Genomic DNA, 23,884 nt, shown 5'->3' with positions numbered 1-23,884 from the left:
CCCCTCTGGTTCCTGTACTAATTTTTTGCTGTGGGGAAACTGTTTTCCCTGTTTTTTCTGTCTTCCCATCATTGTCTTTGGTGTTGTTACTGTCCCTGTACTGTGTGCAATTAAGTATTTTCTAGCTCGTAATAATAACAGTGGTAATATTTAGAATGGAAGGGTGAGCTGAGATGGAAAGCAAGAAGTTAAAGTAAAGGGAAAAACAAATACACAGACAAGAAGGAGAAAACAGAACAGGGTATCAGACAAGAAAGTTTCAAAGGTATAAACAGGGAGCATTAGTGTACTAATCGACAGTAAGCTGAGCAGACATTAGAGAGACAGAGAGAGGATTGAAAATCAAAAATTAAAATAAAAAAAAAGTCTGGAAGCTTTGAAACTAGTGCAGGAAAGAACAGGGACTACACTGGAATTAATAGGCATAGGCAATGACTTCCTAAATAGAACTCAAGTGGCTTAGCAAGCTAAGAGAAACGATTTTCAAATGGGACTAAGTGAAATTTAAAACCTTCTACACAACAAAAGAAATGGTTATCAAATTAAAGAGGCTGCTCACAGAATGGGAGAAAATCTTTCCCAGCTGTACATTTGACAAGGGACTGATAACCAGAATATACAGGGAGCTCCAAAAACTAAACTCCCCCAAAATCAATGACCCAATGAATAAATGGACAAATGCACTGAACAGAGCTTTTTCAAAGGAAGAAGTCCAAATGGCCAAAAAACACATGAAGAAATGCACAACACCCCTGGCCATAAAGGAAAAATAATTCTAGACCACACTAAGATTCCACCTCACTCCTGTTAGAATGGTTACCATCAAGAACACCACTAACAACAAATGTTGGGGAGAACGTGGGGAAAAAGGAACCCTTCATACACTGTGGTGGGAACGTAAATTAGTACAATCACTATGGAAAATAGTATGGAGCCTCCTCAAAACTTAAAATAGAACTGCCATATGATCCAGCAATTCCACTCCTAGGGATATACCCAAAGGAATATGTCAGGTTACAACAAAGACACCTGCACACCCATGTTTATTGCAGCATTATTCACAATAGCTAAGCTATGAAAACAGCCAAGATGCCCCACTACTGATGAATGGATTAAGAAAGTGTGGTATTTATACACAATGGAATTTTATTCAGCCACAAAGAAGAATGAAATTTTGTTGTTTGCAGGTAAATGGGTGGAACTGGACAGCATTATCTTAAGAGAAGATAGCCAGGCTCAGAAGTCTGTTTTCACATGTGTTCTCTCGTATGTGAAATATAGACCTAATTAAATACAACAATATTATGAAAACCAGGTGACACTAAAGGGAGGTCACATGCGAGGGAGGGAGGGTAAAAGAAAGAAGTTACGAAGGTGAATATAGTTGATGTACTTCCTATACAAGAATGAACATAGAGTTTTTAAACTTGTCAAAATTACCATAAAGGGACTAAGGTATAAAGGAGAAAACTAGATGGGAAGAACCAATTTGGTTTTATATATATATATATATATATATATATATATATATATATATATATATATATATGGAAATGTCTCAAGGAAACTCCCTGTAGAGCTATCTTAAATTTTAAAAAATATCATTTTTTTTCTTTTACAAAATCAGAGAACAGGAGGGCAGAACAGGTTCTGCATGGGGAGGTTGGTACCAGTGGGAGGGGAAAAGAGGTAGGGTAAGGGTGTGGGAGGGTTAGTATAGTATAAATACTGTGTATCCATGTATATAAATGGAAAAGTAAGACCTGTTGAAACTATTCCAAGAATTGGGGATGGGGGGATAAGGGAGAATGATGGAGGGGGTGAATTTAACTATGATATATTTGATATATTATAAGAACTTTTGTAAATACCACAATGTACTCCCAGCACAATAAAAAGTTCTTAAAAATTGAAAATAAAAGTAATCCTATACGTATTATCAGTCACTCTAGTCTCCATTCCCTCCCTTCTCAGCCTCCAGCAACTACAAATCTACTTTCTGAGTCTACAAATTTTGCTTTTCTGACATTTCATGTAATAGGAACCATTCAATATATGACATTTTTGTGACTGGCCTCTTTCAGATAGCATTTTCTGGATGTTGAGGATTGAACCCAGGGCCTAGTGCATGCTAGTTAAGACCTCTTCCACTGAGCTACAATCCTAGCCTCACATAGCATGTTTTCAAGGATGTCTCTGTATTAATATTTATCAGTAGTTTGTTACTTTTTACTGACAAGCAATAATCTATTGCACAAAATACCACATTTCATCTATTTATTGACTGACAGACATTTGAATTGTTTCCACTTTTTGGTTGCTATGAGTAGTGCTGCCTTGAACACCCATGCAGGGTTTTGATGAACATGTTTTCAATTTTCCTGGTATATATCTGGGAGTGGATTTTCTGGATCATGTGATCTTTTGTCTTAACACACTGAGAAGCTGCGGAATATTTTCCCAAAGCAGCTGCACTATTTTACATTCCCATGAGCAAAGTATGAGGGTTCTGATTTCTCATCTTTGCCAACATTTGTTATTGTATGTCTTCTTGGTTTTAGCCATCCCAGTGGGTATGAAATTGTATCTCACTTGTTTTTTATTTGTACCTGTATTTCTCTAATGACTAAAAATGTTGAGCACCTTTCCATGTATTTATTGGCCATTTGTTCTTCTCTCTGGATAAATGTCTATTCAACTCCTTTAATCATTTTTTAAAAGTTGGTTTTTCTTTTTCATTGTTGGGGTGAAAGAGTTCTTTACATAGGCTGGTATAACTTCCTTATCAGACTTGAAATATTTCTACCATTCTGTGGTCTGTCTTTTTACTCTTTTGCTGGTATGAAGGACTATTTTCAACAGAATAATCCTTCTCCGATTCTTCCCCATACGCCCTCAGCAATCGTCCATGGGTACTTAGTAGAATATCTATGCTTTGAGTAGGTCAACCTTCTGCAAGAACTATATTCCCTTTAGTGGATAGAATGTGGACAAGAATCTTGTGAATGAACTAATTGATGTTTAGTCCCTTAAAAGTTACAAATACAGTATTTCTCTAGCACATACATCCAATATCTTCCAAGTCTAACAGCCCAGAGTCAAAAATACATTTCCCTATATTTACAGTTCTCCACTATGTGCTTAATGCTGAGGGAATGGTTGTCCTACTAAAACCAAAAAACTGATATCAGTATAATTTAAGAGTCATCCAAACATTTAAAGTTTCATTTGTCCATATAGATAAAGGACATTAAAAATTATTTCTTCAAATGCTTATTTTATTCAACAGAAATGAGGGTGATCTACTTAGTCCATGAGACTTTTCATTAATGTGTATCAGAAGCTCCCACTTAATTTATAAAGCCTTAAATGTCCTTCACCATAATATCTTAAAGTCATAACAGAGTCATTTGAAGTACTTTTAATATTTTATTCAAGGAACTCCTGGTAGGTTTACTTAAAAAAAATATATAGTGGGAGTCAGATGGCTTTATTTTTTGTGTCACTGTGATCGCTAGAATATATAAAACTGCTACTTTAATTTTACATCTCTTGAGGATGCTACATGAATAATTAGGGAAAATTGACCTAGAGTTTTTTCTTTATGGTGTTACCAGAATTGTAGTTTTTACTTTTGTTTTGCTTTATATGTTTTTCTTTGTTTTTTAATCATTGTCCACTACTGGGTCAAAAAGAATTCACAGTCTTTGAAAAAAAAAACTTGATATAACTTGAAGTAAGAGAAAGACAGTTCAAAGGGTTTCCTTGGTCAACTCACAGTCTGGTCATTCCCCTGCCCCACACAATCTCAGGGGGATGAGAGTATTACAGAAGGATGGGCTCTGCTAGTGTCTATCTCCTTTCATTTGCCAAAAATTTCAAAGCTGACCCCAAAGTAACCAAGTTCATCTGGAATTCCCAAAGCTTTCGGGAAGGACTAACTGGGAATTATTCTGATACCAAGAGATAAAAGTTTCCCATTTATGGTCATCTGAATAACCCCACACCATTGGGAGGTCTGCTGGAACTGTAGAGACAGAAACACTGTAAAATTCTGCCAGAGCTAACTGCCATTAAAAGAAAAAGTGAAAGTTAAATTTCAATAAGGTTCATTAATTTCACATGAAGCAAGCAAGTATCTACTTATACCTACTGTGTGCCAGGAACCAGGCCAGGTGTGGGGACAAGAATAAATGATATAGGCCTTACTATTGTAATGGGGAGGCTAATGGAAAACAAATATTGATAAAGCAGTTTTATACCTGTCTATGTTTTGAACCAATGAGGTAGAGAAAATAATTCTCACAGTCAACTAGAGAGTGGTAGAAGTTATAGTTTACAAAGTAGAGTGGATTAAATTGAGAAAAACGCAGAATGTCACATCAGTAATAATCAATGGATCAATGGGGAATAGTCATTTGAACTTTGAAAAATGACTGAGATGGATGTATGGGAGATGGAATTAGAGGAGAGACAAAAGTAGCAGGGAGACCAGTGAGAGGACTTGGTGGTCAGTTGGAAATAGAATGCAGAGAAGGGGAAAAATTCAACTCCAAATGTCTGGTGCTTTCTCTGATAACCTATGTAACATACAATACCTGTCACTACCAACTTGATTCATTTTTTCACATAGAACTTGCCACTAACACACACACACACACACACACATTATTTATTATTCATTTCAATAGTATATAAGACCCATCAGGGAAAGGACTTCACTATGTTTACTGTTGTATCCTTAGGGCTTACCACAAAAATAATTTTGAAAGGATGAATGAAATGGCCAACTTGAAAGAATAAGCGAGTTTCTGTATTGTTGATGATGATAGAAAATAAAGGAAAGGCAGGTTGACATGAATAGGAAATAGATTCTGTTCTGTTTAAGCATGGCGGTTTAGGGGTGCCATGGTGAATATGTAGTCTGGAACTTGGTAGAGAGGAGGAGGCTGGACACGGACATTTGGAAGTGAGTCATGGGTGTTTAGGTATTGACTACAGAATGATTTATAATCAAAGAGGCACAGTACACTATGCATGTCAGAGGGTGGCATAACAGACAATTTCTGTGACCTTGGTCATCAGAACTGTCTTCATCCTTATCTGCCTCTACATCACAAGATTGAATGTAATGCTTTACAGCTGTCAAGGCCATTGAGAATGCTGTTCTTGCAGCCATGCCTAACAAACACCTATCCAGTTATCCCTCTCTACTCTCTTGAGTGACTTCAGTTTGTTTCATATATGACAATATAAACTATATATATATTTTTTTTTTCAATCATGTGGAGCATTTTAATATTGTTTGGTGGGCATTTCTGCTTTACCATAAGCCATTTGAAATAAGTGCTCTATTCTCCAAACACCACACACACACACACACACACACACACACACACATGCATAACAAATTGTGTTACAAGCCTTGAAACTAACAGTGATTAAAAGAGAAAGTAATTTGATTGGATTCTCCCTCCAGTAGAATGCTCTGGACACAATGTCCGGAGAAGATGGGCATAATCTTGTTTATTTATTTATTTTTTTGGTGTGTGTGTATATTTAGGTTAGAACTCAGGGCCTTATGCTTGTTAGGCAGGCATTCTACCACTTAAGCCACTTAAGTCAAAAGGGCCCCCAGCCCTTGTAGTATTTTTTAGGTAGGGTCGCAAGATTTTGCCCCGGGCTGGCCTCAGACCATGATCCTCCTACCTATTGTCATCTGTGTAGCCAGTCACAGGCATATACTACTACACCATGCTTACTGATTGAGATGGGGTCTTGCTAACTTTTTGCCTGGTCTGGCTTCAAACAGCAATCTTCCTGATCTTCGCCTCCAGAGTTAGCAGGGGTTACAGATGTGACCCACCTTGCCTAGCATGATCTTGGGTTTCAATTGTAAATTCAGCTGTCCTTATCCATGACCTCACTTGGGCCTCCCAGCAGCAGTCTGGTGAGATGCATGCAGGGTAGGAAATAGACTTTCTCTAAAAAAATCAGCCACTAAAAAGCAGCACTGGGACTCAGATCTGGTCTCTTGACTGTATTGATGCTGGCTATTGTTTTCATGGAGGTTTATTCCTCTACGTAATATTCATAGCAGGAAATCAACCCCTTAGAAAGAAAATTTCTTAATGGACTCTTGTTGTTTAAGAGTTCTCTATGTTTCACCCTGTGCTGAAAAAGCTTTAGGCTGAAAATAGGCAACAGCTCTTGGGATTGCAGGAACTGCTTTAGGAGAAGCTCTCATGATGCCACCTAGTGTTGGTGATTGGATTTATCCACAAAGCTTAGGCTGTTAATATTCTGAAAAATAATTTATTTATGGAGATTGCAACAACCTAGTAAAGTCGAAGGTTCTCTTAAAATTAATACATTCAGGCCTGGCATAGTGGCTCATGCTTATAATACCAGCTACTTAGGAGGTGGAGACTGAGACGTATGCAGTTTAAGGCCAGTCTGGGCAAAATGTTATTGAGACCCCATCTTAACAAACAAGCCTGGCAGTGGTGGTGTAGGTCTGTCATCCCAGCCATGTGGGAGGCATAGGTAGGAGGATCTTTGTCCAGGCTGGCTGGACATTAATGCAGGACCCTATCTGAAAAATAACTAAAGCAAAAGGGCTAGGGGCATGGCTCAAGTGGTAGAGTAACCACCTAGCAAGTTGGAAGCCCTAAATTCAAACCCAGAACCACACAAAAAAAATTATACATTCTCCCATCCAAGTACTAACCAGACCTGACCCTGCTTACCTTCCAAGAGCAAATGAGATCAGGCATGTTCAGGGTGGTATGGGCATAGACAAAGTCACACATTCTGTGCCAGAAGTATCTGACACAGAGTTCAGGTCTGAACTCAGTGGGATAGTGTATTTAAGACACTTCATAAACTTCAAAGTGCTAGGCACGTGTTACATATAGTTGTAATTTTACAAGCACTTTTGCAGACTCTTGACACACATCCTTGCAAATCCTCATAACTTACTGATAAGAGTTACTGCCCAGATTTTGCATTTGAAGAAACCGAGGCTCAGAGAGGTTAAATAATCTGTCAAAGGTCACATAGTCTTATTTGCTATATTGCATGGCCTTTATAATATTGATGTAAAGAACTAATATTTAAGTCAACCAGCAAACATTTGTTAAGGACCACTGTGCACCATCCATTAGGTTAAGAACAAGGTATATAACAATGAATGTTATGGACTGACCCTCCCAATTCATATGCTGAAGCCATGACCCCTGCAATGTGACTGTATTTGGAGATAAGTCTATAAGGAAAAGTAATTAAGGTTAAATGAAGTCATAAAAGAAGTCCCTTATAGTACAGGATTTTTGTCCTTGTAAGAAGAGGAAAAAAAACTGGAGCTCTTCAACCCAGGGATAGGCCATGTGAGCACATAGGGAAAAAGAGAAAGAACCCTCACCAAACTTGACCATGCCCTCACCCTCTTTCAGACTTCCAGCCTCCAGAAGTGGGAAAGTCTGTTGTTTAAGCCACCCGGTCTATGCATCACCTTGCAGCAGTTGAAGATGAATAAGATGGTGAGCACCGCCCCCCTGCCAAAATGCTCCTGTTCCTCCTTGGTTATCCTCCCCAGATTCCTTCTCTGTCCCATTCCAGAGACAATGATAGCCATTAAATACCTGTGCCTAGTCTATCTTTTTTTTCTCATTTATTCACATGTGCGTACTTTGTTTGGGTCATTTCTTTCCCCCTGCACCCTTCCTCCACCCCTTCCCCCTCTCCCAGTCAGAACCTGTTCTGCCATTATCTCTAATTTTGTTGAAGAGAAGACATAAGCATAATAAGGAAGACAAAGCACTTTTGCTAGTTGAGTTAAGGCAGCTATACAGAGAGATTCCTAGCATTGCTTCCATGTACAAATGTGTTACAACCCAAGTTGATTCTTCTCTAATTGATCTTTACACTGGTTGCTGATCCCTTTTCTATATTGACCTCTGTCGCTTTAAGGTTTCTGTATTAGTTCCTCTGCAGTGGGAACATCACACACTTTCATGTTTTGGGTTTTCTACCTATTCCTATATCTCCTGTATGTGCTCTCCCCTTGTCATGTGATCCAAGTCCAACCACATTGCTGCATTTGCCCTAGACCTAAAGTCCTCATATGAGGGAGAGCATATGATTTTTGGTCTTCTGAGCCTGGCTGACCTCGCTCAGAATGATGTTCTCCAGTTCCATTCATTTACTTGCAAATGATAAGATTTCATTCTTGTTCATGGCTGAGTAAAATTCCATTGTGTATAAATACCACATTTTCTTGATCCATTCGTCAATAGTGGGGCATCTTGGTTGTTTCTATAACTTGGCTATTGTGAATAGTGCTGCAATAATCATGGGTGTGCAGGGGCCTCTGGAGCAACCTGTGTCACATTCCTTTGGGTATATCCCTAGGAGTGGGATTACTGGATCAAATGGTAGATCAATGTTTAGCTTTTTAAGTAGCCTCCAAATTTTTTTCCAGAGTGGTTGCACCAGCTTGCATTCTCACCAGCAGTGTACGAGGGTTCCTTTTTCCCCACATCCTCGCCAACACCTGTTGCTGTTGGTGTTTTTGATGATAGCTATTCTAACAGGGGTGAGGTAGAATCTTAGTGTGGTTTTGATTTGCATTTCCTTATAGCTAGAGATGGTGAGCATTTTTTCATGTGTTTTTTGGCCATTTGAATTTCTTCTTTTGAGAAAGTTCTGTTTAGTTCAGTTGTCCATTTCTTAATTGGTTCATTGATTTTGGGAGAGTTTAGTTTTTTGAGTTCCCTGTATATTCTGGTTATCAGTCCTTTGTCTGATGTGTAGCTGGCAAATATTTTCTCCCACTCTGTGGGTGGTCTTTTCAATTTAGAGACCATTTCTTTTGTTATGCAGAAGCTTTCTAATTTTATGAAGTTCCATTTGTCCATCCTTTCTCTTAGTTGCTGAGCTGCTGGGGTTCTGTTGAGGAAGTTCTTGCCTATACCTATGAGTTCCAGAGTGTTTCCTGTTCCTTCCTGTACTAACTTCAGAGTTTCAGGTCTGATGTTAAGGTCCTTGATCCATTTTGAGTTGACACTAGTATAGGGTGATAGACACGGATCTAGTTTCAGTTTCTTGCAGACAGATAACCACTTTTCCCAGCAACATTTGTTGAAGACTGTCTTTTCTCCATCGTATATTTTTGGCACCTATGTCAAAAAATGAGGTGGGTATAGTTGTGTGGATTCATATCCGGGTCCTCTATTCTGTTCCACTGGTCTTCTTGTCTGTTTTTGTGTCAGTACCATGCTGTTTTTATTCCTATTGCTTTGTAATATAGTTTGAAGTCGGGTATTGTGATACCTCCAGCATTGCTCTTTTTGCTGAGTATTGCCTTGGCTATTCGTGGTCTCTTGTGTTTCCAGATGAACTTTACGGTAGATTTTTCAATCTCTGTGATGAAAGTCATTGGGATTTTTATGTGAATTGCATTAAACACGTAGAGTGCTTTTGGTAGTATAGCCATTTTTACTATGTTGATTCTACCAATCCATGAACACGGGAGATCTTTCCACCTTCTGTAGTCTTCCTTGATCTCTTTCTTTAGGAGCTTGTAATTCTCCTTGTAGAGGTCATTCACATCTTTTGTTAAGTTTACTCCTAGGTATTTGATTTTTTTGAGGTTATTGTGAATGGAATTGTTTCCATATATTCCTTCTCAGTTTGTTCATTATTGGAGTATAGAAAAGCCAATGATTTTTGTAAGTTGATTTTGTATCCTGCTACCTTGCTATAGCTGTTTATGGTGTCTAAGAGTTTTAGGGTAGAGTTTTTTGGGTCTTTAAGGTATAGGATAATATCGTCTGCAAATAAGGATATTTTGACAGTTTCTTTACCTATTTGTATTCCTTTTTATTTCTTCTTCTTGTCTAATTGCTCTGGCTAGGAATTCCAGTACTGTGTTGAATAGGAGTGGGGAGAGTGGGCACCCTTGTCTCATTTCTGATTTTAGGGAAAATGGTTTCAGTTTTTCACCATTAAGTTTGGTGTTGGCTTAGGTTTGTCATATATAACCTTTACAATGTTAAGGTACATTCCTTCTATTCCTAGTTTTCTTAGAGCTTTTATCATGAAATGGTGTTGGATCTTATCAAAGGCTTTTTCTGCATCTATGGAGATGATCAAGTGGTTTTTGTCTTTGCTTCTGTTAATGTGCTGTATTACATTTATAAATTTATGTATGTTGAACCACCACTGCATCCCTGGGATGAAGCCTACTTGGTTATGGTGAATAATCTTTCTGATGTGTTGTTGGATTTGGTTTGCCATTATTTTATTGAGGATTTTTGCATTGATGTTCATTAAGGAGATTGGCCTATAGTTCTCCTTTTTGGAGGTGTCTTTGTCTGGTTTTGGGATGAGAGCAATATTGGCTTCATAAAATGAGTTAGGCAGTGTTCTTTCCCTTTTTATTTCGTGGAACAGTTCAAGCAGAGTTGGTATCAGTTCTTCTTTAAACTTCTGATAGAATTCAGCAGTGAATCCATTAAGTCCTGTACTTTTCTTTTTTGGGAGACTCTTAATTGCTACTTCAATTTTGTTTTGTGTTATAGATCTATTCAGGTCCTAGTCTATCTTTATATAACTTTACTGCAGGTCAGGGGATTCATCACTGACTGTAAGTGAAGGCTTTTCAAAGCAAATTTTATAATCTCTTTCACTTCAACAAGCATCTGTTGAGACATATTATGCAGCTACATTTTTCTGAGCTGAGAATATATGGTAGGGTTCCTGTGAAGAAATGAAAAAACAAACAGAGAAAATAATTTAAGATGGGATATAATGATCAAGTGTTAACAAGAGACATGAAAAGAGATCTGTATGGAGCAAAGTCTTTGGGAAAACCTTATGGAGACAGATGTTTGGTTAACAGATGAAGGCACTACAGATAGGGAAGATGCCTTGAGCCACAGCTTTGAAGGGCCCTGTCCTTATATCTCTGAATGTTCTGTGGGTGAAGGATGTGTAAAAGTTACTCAGGCTGACACTGCATGCTGTGAATTGATTCTGTGAACTGATCAAGAAAGAAAAAAAATAGATGATTCCAGCTTGGTAAGGGAGATAGTTTGATAGCTACAATCCACTTTCTGAGACAGATGTATGGCCAAAGCATTGTATACCCCTGCTTTATCAAGGAGTCCTGATGGTGAGCGAGACTAGCAGTGACTAGTCACAGATTCCAGACATCTGCTCTAAACCTAATTTGTGTCTTAGAAGTGACTTTGGGCTCCTCCTCGTTGACCAACACAGACTTCCTCAGAGCACCACATGCTGTCCTTTCTGGAGTGGGAGATGAAATGGAGTCGCAGAGCCTGTGACTGAACCTTGGGTTGTGGTTCAAGAACAGAACTTCTGGTCCTCAGTTTCTCCAGCTATGTAACAAAGGGTTTTGATTAGTTACCATTTAAGGCAGTTGTTTGAATATTCTTGCTCATCTTCCCCAAAATAGTTTTGAAAAACCATGAAACCGCTCCCATATTTGAGTTGACATCTAAAATTTTCTATTAGAAACATGGTTTAAAAAATATACATATAAGTATATGTACATTTTGTTAAATTATATATATATATTTATTTGTTAATTATGCATTGATAAAGCTGAGGGGGGAAAAGAGAAAAACTCGTCAGATGGAGGAACCACATTATAGGATTATATTGGTAAATAAACTCTTAGCAATCAGACAAAAATTAGGAGAGAAGCTCATGTTCTTTCCATGTGTACACAAAAGGGGTTTCCAGCTGTTTCTGTCACATAGAAAATGCTCAAGAAATGTTCATTTTATGAATGAATGAATGAATGAATTACTGTGTCTTCCAGTTTTTTCTTAAGTGGAATAGGTAATTGCCTACTGAAACTTCTGTACACATCCCTAGAAACAATTTCAAAGGATGTAATTTCTATTGTATCATAAATAAATATGGATATCTTAAAATAAAATTATAAATGACTCCTAAATTTTCAACAGAATCTAAATAATATATTTATCAGAAATTTAAAAAATTGACTGTACTTTTACATCAGTCCCTTTTCTCATTGAATTTTAATTTGTTTTTCACTCCCCATTCTCAGAATTCTATGTAATGCAATGTTTCTATGTTTGAGTCTTTTTGTTACTTAAAATTACTTGAAAATTTTATTATGAAAATTTATTAGTAATGAAAATTTGGTCAAAATAATATATTACTAATTTTGTAATTATCACATGTATATAAGTAAAATTTTATTGGATACATCACTTTCAAAATTTATTGATGAATGCTATTTATTGTTGGAAATAGGATTTGATTTAAATTCTGTTCCTACTTTTGGGCTTTAAGATGTAAGCACTGAGAAACACTGTTCTTATAAATAGATGGAAATAGAGGTTTGTTAAAAAATAAATTCTTGGAACTTCTGATTGCATATGAAAAATATCATAGTAACTTTTCATTTGATATTACTTTCAATATCATTTAGATCTCCCAAATTTGAAAGGAAATCATTGGAAACTACATGAACTGCAAAGGATTGATTATCCAGTTATTGGAGTTGTTTGTCTTCTCTGTTTCTGGAAGGTGTTATGATATAATAATCTCACTTTAAATCCCCATTCTGAGGAGAGTGCTAGCTAAGGAAGAGACTTTGCCATGAATCTGTCACCTGAGTGAAATAAGATGTCACTAATATTTCTTATCTTACATTCTTTGCTTTGTTCTCCAGAGATGCTCCAGGGAGCAAGGCATCTTTGAGTGAAATTAAAGGCTGAAAATTTGAGACTTAAAGTTAAGTCACTTGCCCACAGTCATATAGAGCTCTCTCTGCCACACTGAATAACCCTTACTGTCCCTCTCTACAATATATCTGAATCAACATTCAGCAAAACTATTCCATTTAAATAGCAAATGGAAGAAAAGGAAAGAGAAGATTTTGGTGCCTAATATTGGAGGCTTCTCTCAAAGCATTACTGCAACTGTTCCCCTTTCTTTAAATTAATGTACGTTAATTTTACAAAGGGGTTTATGGTGATATTTCCATAGATGTATACAATGTAGTTGATCAAATTTATCCCCTCTATTATACTATCCAAACCCTTTCCTCCTCCTCCCCCTCTTCAAACAGTATTTAGTGTGTTTCATTATGCTCTTTTAGAGTTTCTATTGTGAAATCTGCTGCTAGTCTGATGGGTTTGCCTTTATATCTGACTTCACTTTTCTGTCTTATAGGTTTCAGTAGTTTTTCTTTGTTCTGTATATTTAGGGTTTTAACTATCATGTATTTTGGGGAGCTTCTTTTTTGGCCTTGTTTGCTTGGTGTTCTGGAAAACCCTCTGTTTCTCAAGACTGAAGAAATTTTTCACTCTTATTTTATTGAATACATAATCTCTGCCTTTAGCTTACATCTTTTCCCTTTCTTCTACACCCATGACTTGTAGGTTTGGTCTTTTAATGGCATTCCAGAGGTCTTGCACGTTCCACTCATACTTTCTTGGTATCTCTTCTTTGCCTTTATTTGACTATTCTACCACAGTTATCCAAGTATCTGATAAATGCATGCATCCCCCGCGCGAAGGGGGTCAGCGCTCGTCGGCATGTATTAGCTCTAGAATTATTGACTATTCTAATTCCTATACTTTATGTTCAAGCCCTGATATTCTGTTTTTATCTGGCTCCCCTGTGTTAGAAAGGATTTCAACTGAGGTTTTTTTGGCTTATTGAGCTTTTCATTTTCAAAATTTCAATTTGATTTTTTTTCAGGATTTCTATATCTTTATTGCATTCCTTTTTCATATCCTGCATTGTCTTTCTTATTTCATTCAGATGTCTATTTGAATTCTCTTTGAGTTCATGTAGTTGTTTATTTTCATTCTCTTTGAATTCATTCAGGTATTTATACATGTCTTCTTTAATTTCATCGATCATTTTTATCATTGCTGTTTTTTTGAGTTCATTATTTCATCTACTTCACTGTCATTTAAGTTCTTTATTGTGAAATTGTTGACTTTTGGAGGAAATATTGCCTTATTTTTTCATATTACTTGTGATTCTACATTGGGATTTACACACCTAAGGTTAAGTTTTTGGTTGGAGTTTTTAATCTCCTGTGTAATTTCAGTTCAAGTATTCACAATGTATAGGCTACTACTATTACTATGTAGTGGCTATGTTGTGGTGTATTTCTTCACCACTTGACTGGGATTATGGCTTAGTAATCAAATAGTTGCCCTCCATGCTCAAGACACTGATTGCAGCCCCATATTCCACTCAAGGAAAGGATTAGATACAAAAACAATCATGGCTGATAGACACCCCCAATATGAGAATACGGTAATTCCTAATTAAGAATATTCACTGAATTGTTTCTCAGCCTTTTGACTAAGATCAAGTGTAGTATTTGTGCTTATCAGTTTAATATCTGATACATCTTCTATCTGAGGATAATACATTGAATGGATTTTTGGAGCAGGGTAATGGAATAAGAGCTTACTCCAGTCACTCCCTTCATTGACCTGGTATTTCAGTACCTCCAGGAATGGTACACCCCTCTGGGGACTTAAAAAAAAATAGATCACCACCAATACCTTTAGAATAATAAAGAAGCAAAGATAATACTTTGTGAACTAGTAAGAGATTACTTAATAATGGTAATAATGGAAAGAGGATGGAACGGATAATATTTATGGATTAAGATGTGTGGTGTAATAAGAATGGAAGGGAAGGCTGCTAAAGTAAATAGCATAGGGTAATGAGAAAGAAGAAGGAGATCGAAAAGATCTAGCTAAATGTATAGTGAGAAAGAAAAGAGCAAGAGAGAGAAAAGGCAATCTAGCAACCTACAACCTTCTTGAAATGATGACAGCAAAGGATTATGAATGGGAGAATAGGAGATAAGAAAGTAAGAGGAAACTACTCTAAATTGTGGGTGAAAGAAAGTAGAAATAGGGAAGGGTGACAGGAGAGGGAGTGAGAAGATATGGTTAAAAATTGAATATGAAAAGGTGGATGTTGTGGCTCACACATACTGACTGCCAAAAAAGGAAGTTAGAAAGAGAACAAACAAGAAGGCAAGAAAGAGAGAACATAAATACCCAAAACAAACAACCCCCCCAAAACACAAAGACAAAAGCAGTCAATATTTTCTTGCTGTTGGGGAGGAGGGTGGTTACCTTTCTTTCCCAGAGCAGTTTGTTTGTTTGCTTTCCTTCCTTATTTATTTATTCATTTGCTTGCTTATTTGTTCATTCATTCAATTAATTAATTAATTAAATGACTGAACTAATTAGGTCAGTAGGGCTGTCTCATTTAGGTCAGTGGGAGAATGACCACTCAGGTCCCTGAGCTGGGGCCCCAGTATAAGAGTAGATATATTCTGAAGATGACCTACTCCCAGGGGCCAGGCTCCTAACCTTCCAGACACCAGATACTCCACACTTGACCTGTGGTATCCTTCACATTTCCCAGGCCCTGTCAACTCAGACGTTGTTCTTCTTTGGACCATTGTGGTTCCCATGTCAGACCCTGCAGTGCTGGGCTCTTGGTTTGTTGACCTTCTCTATTGATCATGTCACTTAGGTCCATACATAGATTTCCAAACCTCACCTGTGGCTAATGGCAGTGCTGTGCTGGTTCAGTTTTCTAATCTGTTGACTCACAGGAGGGTCTGTGACACAGTTGATGAGGCCTCATTGGAAGGGCCTGTGGCAGAGCTAGGCCAGGGATCTATACCCATCAGGTTCCCTCCTGGCCAATCCAGATTTGATGCTCAGTTGGTATATACCTCCCAGCATCTGCTGGCATGTTCCTGAGATGCCGACGTAGCTAAATCTACTGTGCTGTCAGCCCCAATTTCCTTAGCTCTTCTGGAAGAAGTTTGGTGTGAGAGCAGCTGTTCAATTGGTGTATCTGTGAGAGGTGCCAGGGGTTGTCACTCAATCAGCAGCTTGCTGTTATTTCTGTCCCTTTTGCTTTGAATTTCTAGAAGAGTACCATCCATTAGAAACATAATGCAAGTCACATAATACATAGTAAAATTTCTGAGTAGCTACATTCAAAAAGTTAAAAAAAGGTGAAATTAGCATTTCATATATTGCAGTATTTCCAAAATTTTGCCATTTCAACATGTAATTAATATAAAAATTATGTGATCTCATATGTGTGTGTCCATGAAATCCTGTGTTTCACATGAACAGAAAATCTTATTTTGACCAGTTGCATTTCAAATGTTCAGTGACCATGCATGGATACTGTGTTGACAGTGCAGCTCTTGAGGCACACACTGTGTAAGATTGGGGTGGTTGAGAGGTAAGTTTTGTTTTTGTGTAGAAATGTGGCAAATGGAAAGGAAGTGGTTGGAAAGGAGAAAAGGCATATCCATGCTCTCCTGTACTTGTGAAAGGTAGCCTTCCCAGTAGGCCTCTGCTGTGTAACTATACAGTCTTGTACCCCAGGAACTAAAGTTACCTCAGTTTGAAGACCTATTAATGTGGATTAATATTTTAATGTGGATTCTAGTGGCCAAGGGCTTTGGGAATAAAGCAACAATGATAAAATTTTACATCCTTACATTCTGAAGATGACCTACTCAACTATCCTATGAATTCTGGACCAAGAAAAGAGCAAAATCCATTAGCAGAAAGGTCCAGAAAGCCCTTGTTACTTTGCCAGAAATAGTCTGGTATGATTTTTAAGTAAGATTGACAACCTATCTTATCACCAGTAATAGGGTAATAAGATTGGGTTATATTTGAATAAATGACCTAACATGAGACTACCTGAAGAGATGCAAATACTACAAGTTACATGGGATCTCTTCCTCACCTTTCTTTCTTAGGTAACTTTTATGATTTGCAGTTCCAGCTCCTTTGAGTTCTGGTGTACAGCATGAATGATGAGCTTCCTTTCCAAAGGAGCCCATGTCTTTGTCTTAAAAGCTAAGTGGAAGGATCTACTTTCTGATACTGTCTTAGTCCGCGTGGTCCGCCATAACAAAATACCACTGACTAGGTGACTTACAACTTATGGTCTTACGGTTCTGGGGACTGGAGAGTATGACCATGATTCAGATTCTGATGAGGCTTTCTTCTTGGCTTTCAAATGGCTGCCTTCTTGCTGTTCTGACATTGCAGAGAGAGTGAGCTTTGGTGTCCTTTTCTCTTCTCATCCCTCAATCACATTAGGGCCCTACACTTATGACCTCATTTAACCTTTGTCACCTCCTCATGGGCCCTATTTCCAAATACACACTGGGGGTTAGAGATTCAGTATCTGATATTTTTTTGGTGGGAATAAGCAAAAAAAGCAGATACTGAGGTGCTATGGTTATGAAGTTCTATTTTAAGAGATCTTCCAATAACATTATCATCTGCCTGGATAATGTCTTTAGGATGAAATTAAGTGTTGCTGGACTGGTTTAATGTTTTCTAGAACTCCAAGTCCATGAATTATAACTGCATCTTTGCAATTATTGAAATGGTTTCATTTTCATGATAAAGTAAATTTCATTTTGACCCATACTTCTCCCAATAAAAACTCCTGGGGAAAGTTTTGGGGGTTTCCAGGTAAAGTGATACTACTGCAAGGTATTCTGTTTATTGGATTATTCTCCCCTTTTTTGTCTATGAAGTAATTTAGTTTAGCCTCAAAGCTGCAAAGGTTTTTTTTTTTTCTTCTGTTTTTAAAAATAAGCATTCCATAATCAAGACGCATGCTGGAGAAAAGAGGTCTGTCAAATAAATGCTTGAGTGTTCCTGGAGTAATTTCTAAGTGAAACTAACAATTCTTCTTTTCAAGCTTGAGTACTATTTAAGAGCCTATGAAACTAGAATTAAGAAAAGTACCTTTCCTATTAAAACTATAGAAATTGATGTATAGAGTATACTTTTTTTTTCTATTTTCTATTGCTGTGGCATTGGGAAATTCCATAGAGTAAAAATAGTGTGTTTTGACTTTGCTGTAAAATATGAACTTATGGTATTAAAAAGGGGTTATGCACTCAACTTGTACTAAGTTCCTTAAAGAATATTAAAAACCAACAAGTACACTGTAATGGATCAGAAGTACTCTTTGTGAATAGTTATTACAAATAAAGGCTGGAATATGCAATGAAAATTAGCTTGGAGTTTTTCATACTTTAGCCTAAGCAAAGCCACTGAAGTAGATGTGTTAATTCAAGGTGAGTAAATATACGCTACTAAGTATTTGCAAATCACAATACCATTACATTACTTATAGTTATCTAATGTTTGAGTCAAGGAGGAACCTGGGTACTAGCTGGAGTTGTTTGGAGCACAGTTATATGGGCTCTTACTTAAGCTTATAGTATTTTTTTTGACACAAGAGTAGGCTTGCTGTTATATTAGTTTATGGGCTTTCTGCTCATGACTGACTCTAAGAAAATCTAATTTAGTTTTGACTTACTAGTCCAACACTTATGCAATTCTAATCATGTAGTTTTATTTCAGTAAAAATTAGCATATCTCCAATAAACATTTTAAAAATTCACACATATACCTGTACATCTAAGTATTATGTATACAACAGAAGAAAAATTTAAAAGAAGAGATAAAGGTGACGTAATCTCTGGATTTTTAAGCTGAAGTACAAAATAAGAGCAATATGACTGGATGTGCTTCATTATTTTGGAAAGTAATGGTTTGTCACTTTATGACACGGTGATCTGAGTTTGATGTTTTTTTTTTTTTGGTAGGACTGGGGTTTGAACTCAGGGCTTTGCATTTCAAAAGCAGGTACTCTACTGCTTGAGCCACACCTCCAGTCCACTTTGCTCTGGTTATTTTTGGAGGTGGGTGTCTCACAAACTATTTGCCTGGACTGGCCTTGAATCAGAGTCCTCCCAATCCCAGGCTCCCAAGTTACTAAGATTATAGACATGAGTTATTAGCGACTGGCCTGAGCTGGATTTTAAAAAAATGTAAGACTTTATTTTTAGGAACAGTTTTAGATTTACAAAAACAATTTGAGAAGATGGCAGTTCCTGTACACCCACATCCAATTTCCGGTATTACTAACATCTGACATTGGTATGGCATGTTTGTTGTAATTAATGTACGAGTATTCATACATTATTACTACTTAAGACCATGGTTTATTGAGATTTCTTTGGAATAATCTAACCTGAGCAGGATACTTTTGTTTTTGTTGACCTTAACAGTTTTGAAGAGTTCTAGACAGATATTTTGTAGGATGCCCTTTGAATAGAATTATCTGATGTCTGATGTTTTTTCATTAGTGTGGGGTTATGGTTTGGAGAAGGAAAACGACTTTCATCAGATCATGTCAAGGTTACATACTAGCAACAGGACATACCACTGAGGTCAGGCCATATGCTAACTAGGTGTCATGGTTAAACCTTCATCCTAACAGGGTCAGGTAGCAAACCAAAAGCAGAGTACTTTTCTGCAGAGGGTGGTAGGCCTTTGCTGCCAAATCCTAAGTGTTTGTACTGTTATTCACCTAAGATGCCTGTCAAAGACTAACCAGCATCTACCTCTGTCGCTGCCCCTTCAAGCACTACTGGACCTCTGGATCATAGGCCCAAGTGATGGAGCAACTGGCATTACTACAGAGTCTTCTTTTCTCCCACTAGGCACTGAGCTGCTCTTTCTCTTTTTCTTTGGTTGTAGAAGGGGCCAGATGCAACAACTTATTCTTCATCTTAGAAGTGGTGTCTTGATATGTCCTACAATGTTGACCCCAGCCCCAAAATTTCACTGAGATAGAAGGCTCTTGAAGTTTTGGGAAATTTATTTCCCACACTGTGACTTGCAAATATATTACCAATAAGTCCAGAGTGGTGGCTACTTCCTGCTCACCAGGACTAACTTGTGAGGTTCCCTGGAAGAAGGGAAAAGTGAACAAGGCTGCTATGGACTAAATTATGACACAGGGCCAAAGAGTTCATTTATCTCTGTGGTAGGGGAGGAAGGGATATTGCTGGTTTTCCCAGTTGGAAGTAAATAGCTTGTTTTTTCCCCCTAATGGATGTAGAGGAAAAAAGCATTTGTCAACCAGTATCTGCATACTCAGTACCAGATTTTCTCAAGCAATAAAACCAAGTCCTTTCAAAATAGCAGAACAAAGAGGTAAACCAGGTCCTGTCTGGGGGTTGGCACCAGTGGGAGGAGGGAGGATATAAGGAAAGGGTGTAGGAGGGTGACTGCAGTGGAAATATTACGCACTCATATATGAAAATGGAAAAATCAGACTTGTTGAAACTATTCCAGGAACGGGGGCAGGAAGTATAAAGGAGAATGATGGAGGGGATGAATTCAACTATGATACATTGTAAAAACTTTCGTAAATGTCACAATGTGCCCTTAGTACAACAATAATGAAAAAAAAAGCACAGGCAGAAAAAAAAATATCCTCAGCATTACAGTGAAATAAAAATAAAGACAAAGATGGTGAGGGAGGTGACAGTCTTAAAATGCCAGTTATGTGATCCATTACTTCTAAATGCAATTATCCCTGGCTTTGGGGGAACAAACCGCCCCCACTCGAGGTCATTATCACCAAGGTAAAAACAATGCCAAATATATGAGTATTATTTCTATGCAGATTTTCGGGCCTTTGCTATTATCTTTTGTGGTTTTGAACTTTAAATGGATTGTATAATGCCATGCATACCACCCTACACATGGTTTTTTCCATTCCACGTGTTTAAGATTTTCTCATATTGATACTCTCATTCCCATTAGTCTACAGTATTTCACTATATTGTCACACATTTTATAGTAATTCTTTTATTAATGGACACTTAGTTTGTTTCCAATTTTTGTTATTCAGAAAATGCTTCAGTAAAAAACATTGTGTCTTCTTCTTTACCCATGAGAAAAAAACCAAAAACTCAAAATAGCAGTACAGCTGGAGTCACCACATAATTCAATTTGTGAGACTCCAATATCACTTTCCAGGACCTGTGTTCCATGCATGCCAAATTGAAAAGGGATGTGGTACCACCATTTCAAGTCTTTGACATGGCCCTAATCTTTGCAGTCCCCCTGAGAATGTGGTATTGCTTTTGGTTTATTTACTGCCTGACAAGTTAAGAATTGATCTCCTACTGGCAAACACCACAGGTCTTTGCAAGTAAGACAATACTGCTTTGGTTCTGCTGGCCATTACAGTAACCATGTCACCTGCCTTTTGGCAAGTAAGTGCCACCCTTCATTGCTGCCACCCTGTATTCCCATTATCCCCACTGCATTTAGGAATCTCAATCTGATAGTCAGTTTCCCCTGTAATATATGTATATCACTATAGACAGGAGCAACCACAGATCTCTTGCAGGATGCTGGGGATCCCCTTGAAATTTACTTCACACAATCATGGTGAAAGGTCTGTTCTCTGTATCCTCCTGAGGTGGGAAAGTAGGTCTTACATAATAAATCTTCTGTAACATCTCAGTCTCCCTAAACCTTTGGCTACCTTCCACTAAGGTGTACCTTAGCAGTTCTGGCACTTCCACTTTGTTTAGTGTGGGTTCTTCTGGGTGGACAGAGGCTAAATGAGAGATGGAGTTTTTACTCAGATCCTTCTCACAGTGGGCCAAGTGGGCCCCAAATCCATCTCTGGTTATTTTCTCAGTATGACATGCATAATAGGAAAAAAACATACTCTACATCCAAATACAACATTAAAGCCTTTTATAACCCTTTGGGATAAAATATTGAATCCAGAATCTCTACTTGGTAGGACTATATAAATAAACTTGGCCTGAGAGAATTTTGTATCTTTCCACGTTGAGCATTGTATTCGTTTCCCAGGGTTGCCACAACAAAGTACAACAAACTGGGTGGCTCACACAAGAGAACTTCATTCTTTTAGTTTTGGAAGCTACAAGTCTGAAATCAGGTCATTGGCAGTGCCAAGCTTCTTCTGAAATGCTCTTTGAAATAATCTTTCCTCGCTTTAGCTTTTGGTGGCTCCAAAAGCTTTCCTTGGCTTATGGCTCCCTCACTCCCGTCTCTTGCCTCGTTCCCCACATGGCCTAGTTCCCCGTGCCTATGTATCTGTTTGCCTTCTCACAATACCAGTCATTAGATTTAGAGCCCATTCTAATCCAGTGTAACCTCATTTAACTACTTTATGCAAAGACTCTTTACAAGTGATCAAATTATGTGGTTTCCAAATAGAAACAAATTGGTGGTGGCGGGGGCGAGGGAGAGAACAACATTCAACCCTCTGCAATCCACACCCTTAAAATATTCTTTCATAATGCTCTCAATTTCTCACCATGTGCATTTATTACCTTTTCAAGAATTACAGGAAAAATAACACCCCAGACTTTTGCTTCAAAAAGCAAACATCGTCTCCATACGGGTTCGCCTTCTGCTGTCCTGGCCTTCGCCAGTCCTCACTCTAAACTGCAGACGTCGAGATCTCTCAAGGAAGACCAATCTCAAGCTTCGCAGTTCACCCACCGTATTTCTTCCGCCTCATCTTTCCTTAAAACGCCCCGCTTTCTACCCGTCCCGCCCCAGCCTCCCGCGGGCGTCTGAGCTGCCCTGGCCTGGCCGTTCTCCGTATTTTGGTCCTGGTTCTTGGCTGCCCATCCCTCCAGGCTGCTCCTCTAACTCTCCCCCCAAAGATGGAGCAAACATTTCACCTTCCGAGCTCTGAAGTGTTAGTCTGCTCTTTGCTTCTGCTCCTCTTAAATGAAAACCTCCCTGTGAGAGAATAAACCCAGGCACAACGCTGACGCGCTTGCTTAACTGTGACCCCCATAGCGGGGACCAAAGCCCGCGGGCTCCGCCACCGTCCCACGCGGCCCTTCCGCATCTCCGGCTTTACAGCAACGGAAGGCAACAACCGGGAGCCTCCAGCGACATTACAGGGCGTCCAAAATTTGTTAGCGCCCTTCGTTCCCAAGGCCTGCCTTCCTTGTTTTCACCCCGCCTCTCACGCCGGGGACCGGCTCCGAGGAGGAGCGGGGGCAGCGCGGAGGAGCGGAGCCAGCGCGGGGGAGCGGGACATGCGCAGAGGCCGTGCCGCGCCGGTTGAACCAGCCTTGCGACTCGACCCGCACATGCGCACAGGACGCACCGCGCCTTCAGCCTCTCCTCCCGCCCCCCCGCCCCGCCCCGCCCCGCCGCCCCGCCCCGCCCCGCCCCTTTCCAGACGCGCCCCTTTGCCGCGGGTTAAAGGCCGCGGGGCGGGCCGTGATGACGTGCGCGGAAGTGCCTTGCCGAGCTCTTTGAGCCGCTCGGCAGCAGAGCGGCAGCGGCGGCGGCGGCTACGGCCCCGGACGGCTGGGGCTCGGATCTTTGGGAGCGGGTGAACCCCGTTGGTGCCGCCGCCGCCGCATGAGTAGGGAGACCATGCCCCAGCCCGCAGCGTGGCCGGGCGCGAGCTGCGCGGAGATGCCGGCGCGGGAGGCGGGGGCCGCGGCGCGGGAGGGCGGGAAGGCGGTGGCTGGCGGGCACTCCCGGCCCGCGATGCAGTGCCCAGCCGAGCAGTGAGTGCGCGGGGCGCGGGCTGGGGCGGCAGAGGGTTCGGGGTCCCCGGGGACGGCTGGGTGGACCGGGATCCCTTCGGCTTCCCCACCTCTCAGGGAGGCCGTCCGCGACCAGGAGGAATTTGACGACCTGTTTCCCTGGGGCCGCAGTCACAGTTCTGGTCCCTCCCCCCCAACTCCGGCTTTGACATCAGCGCTTCTCTAAAATTAGGGAAAGCGCTAGAAACTTGGGAAACGAACCCAAGAAGAGTAGTGTGACTCACTAACTTTCCTCCAACCTGACCCGGGGAGGAAGTAAGGTCGCTTCTGTCACAGGCGCAGGAAAAGTGCCGTGCGACATCTTTGCTCTTGAAGGCAAGTCGCAACTTGACGAGCGTCCCACCTGTTGGACAGACTTTGGAC

The 23,884-nt window shown here is 39.5% G+C and overlaps 1 protein-coding gene and 1 non-coding gene across 5 annotated transcripts in view; both read left to right on the top strand.

The window, feature by feature from the left end:
• Positions 1-14,362: 14,362 nt before the first annotated feature.
• LOC141424359 (U2 spliceosomal RNA) lies at positions 14,363-14,553 on the top strand. Its single transcript, XR_012449306.1, has one exon. It is a non-coding gene; the product is annotated as a U2 spliceosomal RNA (small nuclear RNA).
• An 8,634-nt stretch (positions 14,554-23,187) lies between these two features.
• The window catches only part of Otulin (OTU deubiquitinase with linear linkage specificity), a 39,146-nt gene continuing 38,449 nt past the window's right edge, over positions 23,188-23,884 (top strand). For 2 of the 4 annotated variants that reach the window (XM_074077713.1, XM_074077714.1), the window contains exon 1: positions 23,188-23,482. In XM_074077713.1, coding sequence (XP_073933814.1) covers positions 23,331-23,482 — 152 coding nt within the window. In that variant the 5' untranslated portion in view covers positions 23,188-23,330. The remainder of the gene's footprint in view (positions 23,483-23,884) is intronic. The other 2 variants (XR_002212013.2, XM_074077712.1) reach the window with 1 other exon arrangement.

Source organism: Castor canadensis, chromosome 6 (genome assembly GCF_047511655.1).
Source record: "Castor canadensis chromosome 6, mCasCan1.hap1v2, whole genome shotgun sequence".
Lineage (NCBI taxonomy): Eukaryota > Metazoa > Chordata > Mammalia > Rodentia > Castoridae > Castor > Castor canadensis.
This window is presented reverse-complemented; position numbering and strand designations above follow the sequence as displayed.